This window comes from Phodopus roborovskii, unplaced genomic scaffold (assembly GCF_943737965.1).
Source record: "Phodopus roborovskii unplaced genomic scaffold, PHOROB, whole genome shotgun sequence".
NCBI lineage: Eukaryota > Metazoa > Chordata > Mammalia > Rodentia > Cricetidae > Phodopus > Phodopus roborovskii.
Genome location: NW_026125397.1, coordinates 19,394,553 through 19,410,453, shown reverse-complemented (window position 1 = coordinate 19,410,453; position 15,901 = coordinate 19,394,553). Strand labels below are relative to the sequence as shown.

The 15,901-nt window shown below is 39.2% G+C and overlaps 1 protein-coding gene across 1 annotated transcript in view; it reads right to left on the bottom strand.

Moving 5' to 3' along the window:
- Frk (fyn related Src family tyrosine kinase) overlaps window positions 1-15,688 on the bottom strand; it is a 94,637-nt gene extending 78,949 nt beyond the window's left edge. The window contains exon 1 of the mRNA XM_051175537.1: window positions 15,208-15,688. Coding sequence (XP_051031494.1) covers window positions 15,208-15,569 — 362 coding nt within the window. The 5' untranslated portion in view covers window positions 15,570-15,688. The remainder of the gene's footprint in view (window positions 1-15,207) is intronic.
- Window positions 15,689-15,901: the final 213 nt, after the last annotated feature.

The window sequence follows — 15,901 nt, the reverse complement described above, 5'->3', positions numbered from 1 at the left end:
GCTTCTTGGCAACATAGAAGAGCATGGGACGTAATAAAATGCTGGTGCCTGATATAATAAAACAGATAAAGTTTTCAAGGGAAACAAACCTTAAACATAAGCCACACTAATGTCAGGATGCAAGATCTTGCACTTTTAAATAGTCTACAGGACAGGGACCCTTGGCATTAGGATGCAAACAGAGGAATCCTAGAAGTCATAGTGTCATCTGATTTTGGTTTTAGTAGCGTCTTTCCTACTCATGTTAGGAATGTAACATTAAAGAATAATTTGGTAAAACCAATATTGTAATGAATAAAACTTCATGAGCTGACCGTGTGATTATAATGTCTGTGTTTCATTTTATGGTCATCAGACTTAACCACTCTTTGATGGTATGCTTAAGTTATTTTTAGCTTTGTTGTAGTTATTGAACTTTTTTTTCATCATACAGTGGAGGGAACTCAGGACCACAAGCTTGCAAAACAATGCACTACCACTGAACCACACACCTGACTACCATATCTAATCAGTTTTTTGAGTCTACAATACTCAAATGAATAAATCAAATAGCAATCTACTCATCTACTCATTTTCTTTATTTCTATTTGTAATGTTCCAAAATACACATGCCTAAACAACATCATTTAACTTATTTGAGGACATTAAAAATAGACATTTTTTTCATTTTAAATACATATACACAGTCTCTTGAAAAAATCTCATATGCATATGTGTGTGTGCTTGTGTGTGTGTTCACATATATACACCTGTATGTATGTGGGCACACATGTATGGGTGCATATGCATATTTATGAGTATGTATAGAGAGTTCAGTGCTAACACTAAGTACCTTCCTCAGCTACTCTCCATGCAATCCATTGAAGCAGAGTCTCTCAATCTAACCCAGAACTTGTGAGCTAGCCATAATTCCCTGGAGATTCCCTTCTCTGTCTTCCCCACCCTAGACTTACAAGAGGGCCACCACACTCCTATAGCTGTGCAGCAATCCCTTTATTCACTTCCCCATCTTCTGAAACATGTTTTAGCTCAACGTCATGTTTTCTAACTTCATCCCTGTTGTTGGGTGTCATTCAGGCCATTATTTTCATCATTGAGTAATGGTTCATTGAACAAATAAACCAAAATTTATCAGTGGGCATTTGGATTGATCTGGTCACTTCCTTTGAAAAACTGAGTTGCTATCAGCATTTTTGGGGAAAACAGGTTTAATTCTGAGTCTGGGAGGAAGAGAAACTCAAGGGCCCACTGTTATGACTTTCGTGTTGGACAAGCTGGTAATGATATCAATCACAATTTCAAAACTTCTCTAAAAGTTACACATACACTTTTATATTTATCAGATTTGTCTTAAAAGATAACAAATAAGTTACTGATAAACCAGAATAGTTGATGGCACCACATAACTTTGGAAATGGACTTTTGGGTTTTAAAAAAGATCAGGAGTTTCTTTAAGTCCCCAAATTTTCTTTCAAAGGTAAAAAAATATTTAGTGTGATTCTTTAGCCTCCATGAACTGTCACGTAAATCTTTTGCTTCCTATTCTTTTACCAGAACCTGTCAGTTCTGTGACTTCTAATTTTCCTAAACTGTTACTTCCCTAAGGCAGCCCTGTGCTAATACAGAGCACAGAGCCCAGTGATTTAACCTCCAAACCAGTTTGGTCTGTTTTGTTATCAGCCATTGTATAACACAGGGATAGAAACTACTGACTCACTTTTATATTGTTTTTATCCAAAACATCACTGCATGCACCGTATCATAACTGTAGAGGCAGTGTCAACATGCCACAGCAGACACCTGGGTGGACATAACTCTGTCCCCAGGGGTTCCAGAAAGCACAGAGGATTGATCTTATATATAGAAGTTTCCTAGATTAAGCAGCTCTGAGGGCATTCTTTTTATTTCATAGTGATAAGTAATATACCATAGAAAAGGAATTGCTCCAATGTACAAGCAAGGCATATTCCTACGTACTGAAGCATTTTTAAGGTTATTAACCTTACTCAATATTCCCAATCAATCTCCAATCATGATGTCACCTTCATCTAGTGTCAATCAAATGTTCTTCAAAGTAACGCCTGCACCCTGTTTCTAAAAAGTGGTTATACACTCAGAACATTCTACTACATTTTCAAAGTATTTTGGGACAGCCAATATGATTGAGTACATCCTCAATCTGTTCTCACTCTGTCTCAATGGCTAAATACTCAGTCCACTAGACAATGATGAACAGCTCCCAATTGATACCTTAGAGACAAGAAGCAGGCTATAAATACTAACCAAACAGTCCGGTAAGACACACCAGACTCTGCTTAGAGGTGAAGGCAGCTGGACTTCATTGCCCCTGTGGCTTTTGCATTCCCTAATGCTGACTCTCTGGATTGACCTAAGTCTCATACTTTTACTATGAGTCAACAAGCCTAAGCTGTGCAGTCACAAAGAGGGCTCCTTCGTAAATGACTATCTTTATTGCATGCTGTCACCAGCCAGTGACCATTACCTCTTTCCCTCTTGTTCCCTCGATCTTTCTTTAGCAACTGAGCCAAAAGCTTTTGTCTGTATTCTATTAACTTATTTTGAGAAAGATGTCTCCAGTTTCCCTCTCTTTCTGTGAGTTCACTGTTTCATTCACTGACTCTCTTCCCATATTAATTATATTTGGTACATAGCAACTATTTTAGTTAACTCATAAACTAAGTTAGTTACTGAGGATGGGCTTCACTCATCTTAAATGGGCTTAATCATAGGTCTTCAGTCAATTAGCAAGAGAGTTTGACCAGAAGGAGCTCTTAACATTTTTTACCCTCCAGTATATAGACTTGTGTTTTGTGCATGATAGCTGTAGAATTCTAAGAGAAAAAAGCAAACGCCAACTTACAAGCTCTTAAATCTCTATTCTTGCCACATTTTCTACTATCCCATTGAGCAAAACAAGTTGCTTAAGAGTGTGGACATAAAATACACAACCCAACCTGGAATTTTACCAGAGTTTATACATCACTCTTCCTCAGCTGACTACAGATGTTTCTAAACATTTGGTCTTTTCCTCCCTTCTGTTTCTTGGGCTTTTACTATATGGTCATTATAATATTTATAAAGGCTGCAGCACTTCATGACTTTTCAATTTCTGTGACATTGTAGCTTCTACATGTGAATGACTTCAAGATCTATCTTCACAGAGCTAACTTGCCTCTCTGTCTGGACATATATATATATATATATACCAGATATTTCCACTGATGTATCTTACTTTGACTTAAAAGTTGACATGTCAAGAGAGGGGGAGTGATATAATTATGTCTCAATTAAAAACATATTTTTTAAAAAAGAAAAGAAAATGCTGCACCCAAAATTGATATATGAAATGAAGTTACCGTATAAAATGAATATTTCATTCAATGTTTCACCTGTTTTAAAATGACGGTTTTTTTCCAGTCCCTTTCTCTTTCCCCTCATCTAATTTAGTTCTGCCTCCACTGCTCACCAGATGAGACAACTCTAGAATATATTTAATTTTAGTTTAAATTTTCCAGCCCTAAAACCAGTGATATGAAAACTTGCCCGACAGAGCTATCACATAAGAATTAAACTGATTTTGTATGAGCTTAGTACTTTAAAGATGCCCAAAATTGTTCACATTTCCTTTGCCCTCGAGTCCTACGTTGAACCACAGGATTGCTCACCTCTCTACTCTCCTGTTTTAAGCAGCCCTAGAAATCAAAATTAAGTCCTCATAGAAGCCTGTTACACAGTTTAGTTAGAGTCATCCTCCATATTTACAAATGTCTACAGTGAAAATGCCTACTTCATGAGGATGTCCTGAGATAAAAGACAATGCAAGCTAAAATATGTGTACTTTCGATAAGATAGTGGTAACCTCTCTCAAATGAAAGTTATTATAACTTCTTGCTCTACTAATAATAAACATGGACTTACAGGGATTGTGAAGCCTTTCAATAAGGAATTCCTTCTAGAAAGAAGATGGTATGAGTTGAGCCTTGAAAGAAATGTCTAAATTAGCCCAATTCAAAACTGATCTCTCTTACCTGTAGCTACTCACCAGGTATTGCTTTCTAAATATGCATCATATAACAGTTTTGTAATCCCCATAGCATAAATAATTATCTGTCCCAGGAAACTGAAAATAAGCCCTTATATTCAGAAGCTAGCCCAGCACTTAAGGCTAGGTTTGGTGTTCCCTGTTAAAATAAATAGTGTCATAGGTCATCAACATCAGATAGTATCCCTTTATAATCAGGACATATTTAAACATCCACAAAAACATATACATTGCCTAATGGCAAAAACACCAAATATCCACCTATTTTGGCTCACTTGGGTGACTATTGCTTCTTTGCCAATCACATCTTCAGCCTCCAACTAGTCTTATTTCCTCAAGATTCACTGATGCTCAAATATATGTGCATCACTACTTCCTTGTAGAATCCAATCCAGAGAAAAGCCTCTCTTCCTTATACCCACCCCAGAACAACACTCAAATATAGTAGTTTTTTCTAATGCTATATTTCTGAGGCGATACTGTTTTTCTCTGTGGTATGTTCTTTCTCTGCAACCCTCCACGGATGAGCTACAAGAGGGCTTTGCTAAAGAACATTGGCATAACAGTCTCTAGAGATTCTTTGGTCTTCCTAAGACTGGAAAATTCTCTGAAGAGGAGGGAGATGCGCTGTCTCGGTGTTTACAGTATCCATGGCAGAAACTCTTAATGCAGTAAGAAATAAGTAAAATGTTTGTTGAGTCCCCTAGAAATCATTTCCTTCAATGATTAGAAATGTTGTAGCGAGTGAGAAGAAAGAATTCTAATCACTACTCAGGATTACCACGGGCCCCTCTGGAAATGATTCATGAGCACCAGTGGAAAAAAATAGCATAGCGCCTCAATATGTTATAATTAATATTTAGAGATACGAGATCAGAATATCATTATAATGACTTCATATCTGTCAATAATACTGCTCCTATGATTGAATGGTTATTCAAATCAAGCTGCCAATGACCTATGCAATATTTGTGTTGGAGGAAATATTTTTCAATATGATTCTAAATTCCTTTCAAATTACTATGTGCATGAAGTTCAGAACTTCCTAGTGATTACATTTCTTGAATTTTTCTTTTCATTTTACCCTCAAAAAGGAAGAGAAATCATGAAACTTCTTATTAAAATTTTTCCAAAACTTGAAGGCTTTATAAACCATCATATTAATTATAAAAATACGTATAAACATTAAAGACTTTGACATGATAATTAGCTCAACTTTTAAATAGAAAAACATCTAACTGAAAAATCTCTGTAGAAAAAGCATAGCGTAACAGATCTTACACAAGGGATAGTATCTGAATAGAGTAAGCAATATGATGGGTAATAGAGGTCACAAGATCTATATTTGCATCTATGCATTTTGGAAAAATTCTGATGTTCCATTAATCTTCAGAGAAACAGCCACATAAACTAATATTAAAGTTGCAGGCTTGGGGAAAATAGCTTTAAGGAACCCTGAAACACCATTAAAGCTGCTATTAATCTGCATAACTACCTTCCCTGGAGAAAGCAACTCAATTTTTTTCAGTGCTAAGAAGTGCTAAGGACCCCATTAAACATGGAAATCAGAGAGAAGGTTGCAGAGAAAGTAGCAGTTAATTAGCAAGGAAATTAGCAAAAAAAAAATAATAATAAAATTATTTTGTTTGGTAATGTTTAGAATATAACAGTGAAACTCTATTAATATCCACTCCAGTCAACTTTCAGCATGTATAAGCTGAAAATACTTCATAAACATACTAATTTGAAATTATATATGTTGACCATAAAAACTGAAATTATAAGTCTGGCCCACAACATTAATTTTGCAAATTGGGTTTTAGTTTGCTTCCCATTTTTAAGCTCTGCCCAGTAATTCCTTTACTTTGATTACAACCAGGGTATAGTTTAGGGTGTATATATATGACCTTTAGCTGCTGTCTCCATGACAGTTACCATTTTTCCTGGCTTCATATTCATTCTCTGTTATGAAAAATATTATGTTAGTCTTAGGAGTACAGCAATTTATTGTTTTGAATGTTGGAGATTATGGTACTATGCCTGTGAATCTAACAAAAATAATAATGTATGAACAACTCACAAAGACATTGCATAATGGTTAATACCCTTACTATAGGTCCCCTAATAGGTTAAAAAAAAAAAAGTAACTCAGACAGTTCACTCTGTTAACTGCCCTTTAAAAATACCTGAGAATTACAGAAGTCATGCACTGAATTAATCATTTATCCAGCTAGCCTTATTACACATACACTAAGCTCAGGGCGGAGGCAAGACAATGGCTCTACTCCTTACCTCCCATGTCCCCAGTTTACAGCTCTGCAGAAAACAAAGTTTCCATAGTGACAAAGGATGTGAAAACCTATAAGCAGAAATTCTCAATGTATTCTAGAGGGTAGAGGGAGAGGCAATAAGTTCCACCATATCAGGTAACCAAAAGGAAGGGGAGTTATGGGAAGACAAATGGAATAGTCTGTCTGAAGACCAAACCTAGAGGTGAGGGACAGTATTAACTGGATAAGGCTGAATGGTTCCCAGCATAGGATTCCAGCTATAGAGTACATTATGAACGAACAATTGGGATAGTAGTGGAAAAGACATTGCCAAGTAAATAACGTGCAACATTCACTAAACGCTCACAATGAAGAGGTTCTCTACACTAAATGTTTTTGAACAGCATCATGTTATAGAATGAGGAAAGGGTATCATTATTATTATTCCCATGATCTACATGAGAAAGTGAGATAGGGGTATCAATAATTTGCTCAAGATTACACAGGAAAGTGAGAGCAGCCATATTGGAATCCAGATGCTGTGTCATGAGGCATATAGCACAGCATACGTGGAAAAGAAAAACCAGTATTATGTTTCCATTAAAATTCTATCCCAGCAGCTCTTGAGTCTCAGATATTTGCTAGAAGAACTGGAGTATTACTCTAAGATGAATGTATGATAGAGGTTATTACTATAATATTGGAAGCCAAAAGGAATCTTTTCAATCAGTTCAGGTAAATTATTGTTTCCTTTCCTTTTCTTTTGGTAGTCACAAGACAAATCAGAAAGCATAGGGACAAAGTTAGCTCTTATCTTACTGTGCACGAAGTTGTTTATGAGTGACATGTTTACCTTTTATTTGTGGAAAAACGGAGCACCAAGATTCCAAGACACAACACATCAACAAAAGCAATTCAAACTCTCAAATAAACTCATCTGGACAAGAACAAGCTGTCTTGGGCCCACTAAACAAGCTACCTGGGGATCCATTACACTATTGCTATCAAAAATGCAAATTCAGTCAAGTTGAAATTTAGTTTTTACTCTTTAAGATTCCACTTTAGTATTAGTAGTTTATGATTTATCTCATTCACATAGAATTTTCTATAGTTTGTAATTTGTTGAAAACTTGAAAAGAAAAAAAATGAATACTTCCTCTAAGTAGAAAATTGTCCTGGATAAAATACTATAAATGAAATTTCCAAAGTATTATCAATTGTATTACTTTTTGTAGAAAAGGTAATTCCCAACTCATCCAAACCATGATTCATCAATGTTTCCCAAATGTATAATGAGATGCACAGAATCAAGTTTTCCTCTATTAATTATTTGAGGCCCTATTAACTCGATTTTTAACTGGGATTTCAATGTAGTTCAATTGATACCACTATTTATTATACCTTTGTGGTTTTTCTTTTTTAAAAATTTGAGAGTGTCTAAACAAAAGCATTTCTCATAGTTTTGGATACATAGCCAATACTTAGACAATAACTAGTAGTTATTGTCATTTTCATTAAAGTGATGGAAATCGTATAAGCACTTATTCTATGAAATAATACATATTTATTATATACTTAATATAAACCGTTTTATGAATGTAAACATAGTACAGTGTTAACATGAAAAAATAATATTAAAGCTGAGATAAAATTTTGATAATTCCTTTAGTAACACATGTAGTGGCATCTTGTTTCCTTGCAATGGTGGCTGCATCCTGGGGTGTGCAGATGTGACCCCTTATAAGGGAGAGGAGGGCTTGGATCGCTCTCTTGGGCTGTGGTATTTGTTAGGCAGGCACTCATACAATTAATGGTAAATAACTGCCATGGTCTTGCTACTCCTGAAGATGCAGTCTCTGCCCTTCCAGATTTCTAACCACAGCCCAAGAGAGCGAGCCAACCCCTCCTCTTCCTTATAAAGGGTCACAACTGCACACCTGAAACCATGACCCTAGGATGGGGCCACCACTGCAAGTCCACTGGCGAAACGAGATGCCGCTACAAACACATTTGCCACACTCTACATTCAAAGCACAGCAAGAAGCAGATAATAGCAAGCAATTCAAAGAAGAGAAATAGTATGAATCTGTAGGTAACACAATCATCCAGTGCTATTTATTCCAGTTGATTTCATGATATCTAACTACTCATTTATCTGATTTGAACTGCTCGTCCTAAATTCTTACCATTGATAAATCAGGTACACTTTATTTCATAGACAAACCATGTGTGTATTTAAGATGTATTTCATTGTTGTGCATATAAACCTCTTTTTAGTTAATTTCTAGAATTATAATATTTAAATATGCTTTATCTTGAGGAAGAACTACAAATCCATTATTTTCACTCAACACACATACATTTAATATTCCTTGAGAATAAGCAAAAGGGAAAGAAATAACTTACACAAAGAGCAATTGCTGCCCATGGGGATTTTCTAATGACTTAACTATTCAACAGAAGTGCAGTCTATTGTGTCAATGTGGTTTATAAATATTTTAAGCCTCTTTCTTCATTCATTTATTGGTAAACTTTTTATTTTGAAACTACATTGTTTATCTCCAACTAATGTAATTTTCAAAAGTTGGCTTCATACCCAAACTAAGAAATTCATTGACACCTAGGTTGAAAATGACTGAAATCACTGAGTGCATTTTGTATTGATGATTACTAAATTCAATAATATTTGACTTATCAAAGAAAAAGCCTCACTCTGTTCCAAAATGACAATTTGGGACTATTTCTGAAAATATCCACTTTATTACCCCAGGCTGCTATCTTCAAGCCAAACAATACCAATGGCCTTGGATTATATAATATTTCAAAAGAACTCTCATTTAATGCTTTAAAAAAGATTACAAGTAGAAACATATATCCTAAAAAGACAGGGGAAAGTTCCATTATGTTCATGCTTCCAAACATTCTAACATTTTCATCCTGTAAGCATCAATTACAAATTATAATACTGGGGCTGGAGAGATGACTCAGAGTTAAGAGCATTCACTGTTCTTCCAGAGGACAAGGATTCCATCTCCAGCACCCCCATGGTAGCTCACAACCATCTGTAACTCCGGTTCCAGAAGATCCAATGCCTTTTCTGACCTACAAATGCACCAGGCATGTACGTGGTGCACTTGCATACAATGCAGGCCAACCACACATACATATTAAAGGCTACAAATACTGATTCTTGCTGTCTTTCTCAAGGTAGATTCTAAAATAGTATGTAGACAACAAAAGAAAAGTGAGGAAGAGGAGGGGAGAAAGGGAGGGAGGGAAGGAGGGAGGGAGAGAGGAAGGAAGAGAGAAGGATGGAGGGAGGGAGGGAGGGAGGGAGGGAGAGAGGGAGGGAGGGAGAAGGATGGAGGGAGGGAGGGAGCGAGGGAGAGAGGGAGGGAGAGAGGGAGGGAGAGAGGGAGGGAGGGAGGGAGGGAGAGAGGGAGGGAGAGAGGGAGGGAGAGAGGGAGGGAGAGAGGGAGGGAGAGAGGGAGGGAGAGAGGGAGGGAGAGGCAGGGAGGGAGGGAGGGATCTACCTTTAAGAAGGAAGGAAGCAGAAGAGAGAGCAAAGCTTCTCACACAATGTTTTATTTCTTGTCCAGATGATCACAAGAGATCTTAGACTTTCTATAATGGTAGCTCCTCTAGCACCCCTATGCACCAAAGTAAACTGTCCTCAAGCTTAGTTTGGCCCCCTTTATAATTTGGCTCCTAAGTACGAAGACACTTAAGGACATAAGGTGAACAGCTAGCCTAGCCTATTTGGTGAATCCCAGGTCAATGAAGATCTGTCTTAAACACCAAGTGCACAGCAGCTGAGGGACACAGAAGTGGTCCTCCGGCCTCCACATGTGTGTACGTGCGTGTACACACAACATGCATACATACGAACACCAGAAAGAAACATCTTATTCAGCTCATAGTTTGTAGGCTCCAGACCAGCACCAAGTTGACCCCAGTGCTGTGGACCTCAGACAGAGCAAAATGGCACAGGTAGAGTGACAGTAGGAAGAAGAAAGCTTCCACGGTGAACGCAAGAGCTGGAGAAGAAGCTAAGGACCCACACTCTTGAAGGACACAGTCCCAGGGACCTAAGGACTTCCTAGTGGTCCCTATGTGGGGACAAAGCCTTTAACACGCAGTAGTCAGTATAGGAGCTGTCTAAAAACACCAACTAATATTTTCTAAAGGAGCTCTGAGTATCAAGACCTTAAGCATAAAGTTTTTGGTGGATTCTGGATTGAAAATGCTGAAGGAAAGCACTCATCTATAAGAGGATCTAGGAATGAATTCAAATGGAAAATAATATAAACATAAGGGTTCTTCACAGAAACAAAGTTCTTTTAGAACTGGGTCATCGTCACTTAATGTAAGATACTCAGGGAACTTAAAGCGTGTTCAAGTATAGTAATAATCAATTAGGACAGTGGTTCGTTTTAATAGTAGTGGGGTTCTTGTAACATCTCTGCTACCGGATATAAAAAAAAAAAAAAAAAAAAAAAAAAAAGATTGAGGGTGGATTTCAACAAACTAAAATAACTAAAATCTTCAATTGATTTGCCCGAGTAGTAATAACTGCAGAAGTACTTACATTGTTTTTCTGCTAATGAAAGTCAAGATAAATATATAAACACTAATATGTTGAACCACATAATTAGGAACTAGATGAATTGTCTTTTCATTTGTTTCCATCGCCTACTCATATCCCTCCGATGAATACAGGCAACGATCTCTCTCCAGTTCTATTTACTTAACTCCATCAACCACATTATTATTTTTGTTTTACAGTGTTCAAAAGGAAAACTAGAATATGGGCTGAAAATCTCAATGAAAATACTTACACTTTTCTTATGATTCCTTTGATAATAAGGCACTGTATGAGTTTCTTGAACATCCTCACGCTAAGACTGCCATGCTTAACTCACTTCTGTTGGTAAAATGGGAGAATTTTTGGCAACCTGGGGAATTCAGCTAAGTGATGGCAAGAAACCAGGTATCTAGGTGAAACTTCTATGTATGCTTAGAAAGAAACAAGTATCCTGCCCTGGTAAAAGCAGAACAGCAGCACCTCCTGACATTCTATTCCTGTTGAAGAGAGTCAAGGGCAGCCCACTATGGAGGCCTGAGTTAGCAGTGATGGAGACAGCTGAACTGACAACCAGCTCCAAGAGGAAAGGTCTGGAGTTAGGTGGACAGTGAAAGTGTTCTTGGCTATAGACCATCCCTGCCAATTAAAAAATGACCACAAGGTTCTCTAGTGATGACATTTGGAGGGTTTTCAGATTTCTCTGGTTACTCTTTCTGATTGCATAAAAACTCCAGGGGTTGGAAGCGGCCTTGGCTGCGAGGCAGGGCTGGTACAGGTTTCATTCCCCTTTAGCCACGGGACGAAGGAAGTCTAAACGGAAGCCACCCCCAAGAAGAAGATGACAGGCACCCTGGAGACCCAGTTCACTTGCCCCTTCTGCAACCATGAGAAGTCTTGTGATGTGAAAATGGACCGAGCTCGAAACACGGGAGTTATCTCCTGTACCATGTGCCTAGAGGAATTCCAGACACCCATCACATATCTATCAGAACCGGTGGATGTGTACAGCGACTGGATAGATGCCCGTGAGGCAGCTAATCAGTAGCAATATCAAGGACCCGCCCCCTCAGCAGTCCCCGACCTGGGTACCAATACAGAGACATTCCAGGACTCCCGGGTGTAGGTCTAGGGCTGTGGCAGCCCTCCCTCTGAGTATAGAGTGGATGTGAATGAGTAGATGTGTGTGGGGCTGCAGATGTGTCTGTAACAGTGGCCCTGACTGCTTGTAGATAGGGTGGAGGTAAGGGGTTACTGGGTCTCACCATGCTGCCCAGGATAGCCCCAAATGACTCTGAAAACCTTTGAGTGGCTCCCTTCTTCAGCCACCAACCCCTGTCCCAAGCTTTAGGTTCCTGTCTCCTCTGGTGACCATTTTCCTGACATCCCTGGCAAAGAGTATCTATGGACCTTCCAGTCTCCTCGCCGCCTCACCAGCACATGATCCTTGGGGACCCTGCACCTTCTGTGCTTCCCAACTCCTTGTGTTTGTGGCCTGGGAGTCAGGGGCCCTTGCTGGGCTTTGCCTGGGGACCCATCTTCCTCCGTTTGCAGGTAGGGGCTGGTTCAGGGACAGCTATTACTCACAAGCCTGTCAATAAAGCAGCCAGTGCAGGAAAAAAAGAAAAAGAAAGAAACTCCAGGGGTTTGTTTGTTTGTTTTTAAGCAGCCCTTTGTACTTCACGGTGTGTTCTTGTTATCAGTATTAACTCTTGGGACACAACTTGCTTTGTGTATCTTCCTTTTAAAGTGATTTATTTCATTCCAGTTTGATTTATTTTAATTGTTGATGCCTAAGTTGTCAGACCATAGAAATGCTTTATTTATGATATATTTCCGCTTCAAGTTATGTTATTAGATGTGGATGTAGATTTGGTGTTTTACAGTTTAAAAAAAAAATGTGACCACAGTACCTGAGCTGCCTTGTTTTGTGTTCACGGGCAGACCATCTAAATTAGTCCAGACACTGTCTGGCCTTTTAACCAGGGTGCATTCAACTTGGGATAGCTTATCTTCTTTTTGTACTCTATCCACCAGCATTTGCAGTCCAATAAGAATAAAAGTAACTAATGAACCACATGAATAAATACAAGCAGTTTCATTCACACATACGTATTCATGAAATGAGGGAGTCTAGGCAACCCGAGAGAACTTACAGAGGAATCAGAGTCTCTAAACTACAATAAGTCAAATATATTTAAACACTAGTGTATGATTAATTCTAGGCACTAAATATCAACATTAACATGTTTGTTCTGATAATGTTACACTGAATATTATAAAATATGCATAATGTTAGACACAGAAACAAAGTAGTAGGAAATGCATTAACTAAGTATTTAATAGATGACAAAAAGATACTTTTTTTCTGTTTAGGTGTGCCTCAGATATTTCATGAAAAATTAAGTGAGAAAAGATCTAGATTACCACAGAAAATAAGAGTTTCTTTGGGTCTTTCTTCCTCTTCTTTCCTTCCTTCTTGAAGCAAGTTTCTTAGGCTGGCCTTACATTCACTGTATAGCTCAGACTGGTCTCATATATGTAGCAATCCTCCTGCCTCAGTCCCCTGAGTTTCTGAGATTACAAGAGTGTACTACCATCCTCTGTTATGGAATCTATGGACACATTAAGCTTGGAAAGCAGTAGCAGTGGCCACGACTGTCCTTATGCTGTTTCATGGAGCTGTAAGAGATGTGCAGCTCACAAAGGAACAAAAACTATGGAGGAAGGAGAGTGCAAAATGATCAAATCACACAATAGGTAGTTCTCAAAGGATTAATAAAGATTGCATGTTAAAATAATAATAATAAAAGCAAGCAATCAGAAAGAAAAACTCCCTAGGTGAGAATTTGAGAGGGTGTCCAGTGATCTCCACTGTACGGAGCCCTTCTTTACAAGGAGACCATTTCCTGAATTAGATTCCATTGGAAATCATCACCAATATTAAATCTCTTCGACTTGCTTCCTATTCCTCTAAATCCTACATATCCAGCATCAAGACTACACTTTGTTTACTTCCTAACCAAACAGCACTAGCTCACCCACAAGTATGCCTGCTACTTGGATGGATGGATGGATGGATGAGGGTGGCTTAATAAATTTATAATTTTTCTTCTTTTATGTCATTACAAACCACAGGAATCGCTCAAATACTAGGATGAATTCTCTACTTCTCTGTGTATGTCTCTATCTCTCTGTGTATCTCTCTTTGTCTTTCTCCCTCCCTCCGTCCCTCCCTCCTTCCCTCCTTCCCTCCCTCCCTCCCTCCCTCCATCTTTCTCTTCTTCCCTCCCTTCCTCCCTCTGGGGAAGGAAACATTTATTTTGGCTTCTGAGGGTTTTCATCTAATATAGGAAAGCAGGTATAGGGAATAAGTTCAGGGTGGAAAGGATGTGTGCAAGTTGGTCCCCTACTATGGCGGAGCAGTAAACACAGAGTAATAGGAAGAGCAAAGGCTGGGTGCGCTCTTCAAAGGTTTGTTCCTAAAGATGGACTTCCGTTACCTATGTACAACCTCTGACCACCTGCAGACCACCTGCTCGAGAAAAAGATTCACAACCCGAGCCTGTCAAGGGCATTTCAGATTCAGACCATAAGAAGAGGTAATCAGATCTATTCAGCAAACTGTTGTAATCCGTTTTACATGGTCAGAAGCTTGTTTAACCACCACAATCAGAGACAGGTAACTGAGATCTGCTCATCCTCAGCCCTCCCTAATTATTTCAGGTTGAAATCTTATCTATTGTTCTGAAGAACTATTTCTGTGACTTTTTAAAATTTACTGTCTATACCTGGCCAGCTTTTAATCCTTACAGCCAACAGCTATCATAATATGAATAGTGCACCCCAGGATTCAGGAATTCCGAGAAAGTTGTCTTTATTATGATTTCACCATGTGTGAGCCTACCAGAATAGAAATGGCTGTGATTAACTGTATGGTCTGTAGTATTAGTCTGGGATGCTTGGAAAGTTAACATTAAACAAGAAGCCTCAAATTTTACATTTGAAAGTGGGTTCAGGGTTCCCCATAGATGAAAACGTCATTCTGTTTAAGGTGAGGCAGAGCAAGAGGATTAAATGGACCACAGGTATGCATACTGTAATCAAAGTCATGTTAATAGCGGTCACCTGACTGCTTCTTTCGCACTTTTCGGGAAAGGCGTGTTTCAGTTAGTGGCTTCCGACCAGTGGCTTCCACACCCTGGGTCGGTCTGCAGATGAGGGGTAACAGGGAGTGCTCAGCATCCAGCACCCAGAAATTCAAGACACAAAATATGGTCTGTGCTACTCACGGCTCAGCCTGGAGACTCCGGTCCTCTGCCACGTAATTGGAGGGAATGTAGCCCTGTAGCTGCTGACCCAAGCCAGCTCTCTTCTCCAAATGTCTGGCAAGCCACCAGCCCTGATGCGAAGTGTCCAAGACTTGGAGTTTGTCACCTGCACGGAAGCTCAGGTCCTCTGCGGTACGAGCTTGGTAATCAAAAAGAGCCACGAAGTAGTTTCCACGTCTTCTCTCAGGCTCCGATGATCTGCGAGCCCCTGGGGGAGAGGAGGCTCCTGGATTCTCAATCACCACTGACTTGTCTGCCTCTTGGGACCAGCAGGGGAGAAGAGGCCTCAAGTATGCCCAGAGCCTCACACAGATGCTGCCCATTGTGCTCTGGCTGGGACTAGGGGAGAGGATGTCCCTCTCCCCACAGGCTGTACGGATCCACTGTCTCCCTCGACCAAGCAGCTTCTAGATCAGCTGCGACTCACCATACTGTGCAGAGCTCCCTTTTCGGATCTCGCCTGCAGATCTGGGCTTGGCCAGGACAGACTCACAGCTGGCTTTCTGTTTGTAGCTGTTGCCCTGAAGCGAAATTAAGAGGGGACTGGGCAGGAGGTCCAGTGGGAAGGCAAGTCTTCCTAACTGCTTAGGTACCCAGCAGTAAGTAAGATGGGGTGGTATTTAAGCAGTCATCTGAGAACAAAGAACAGCCATGT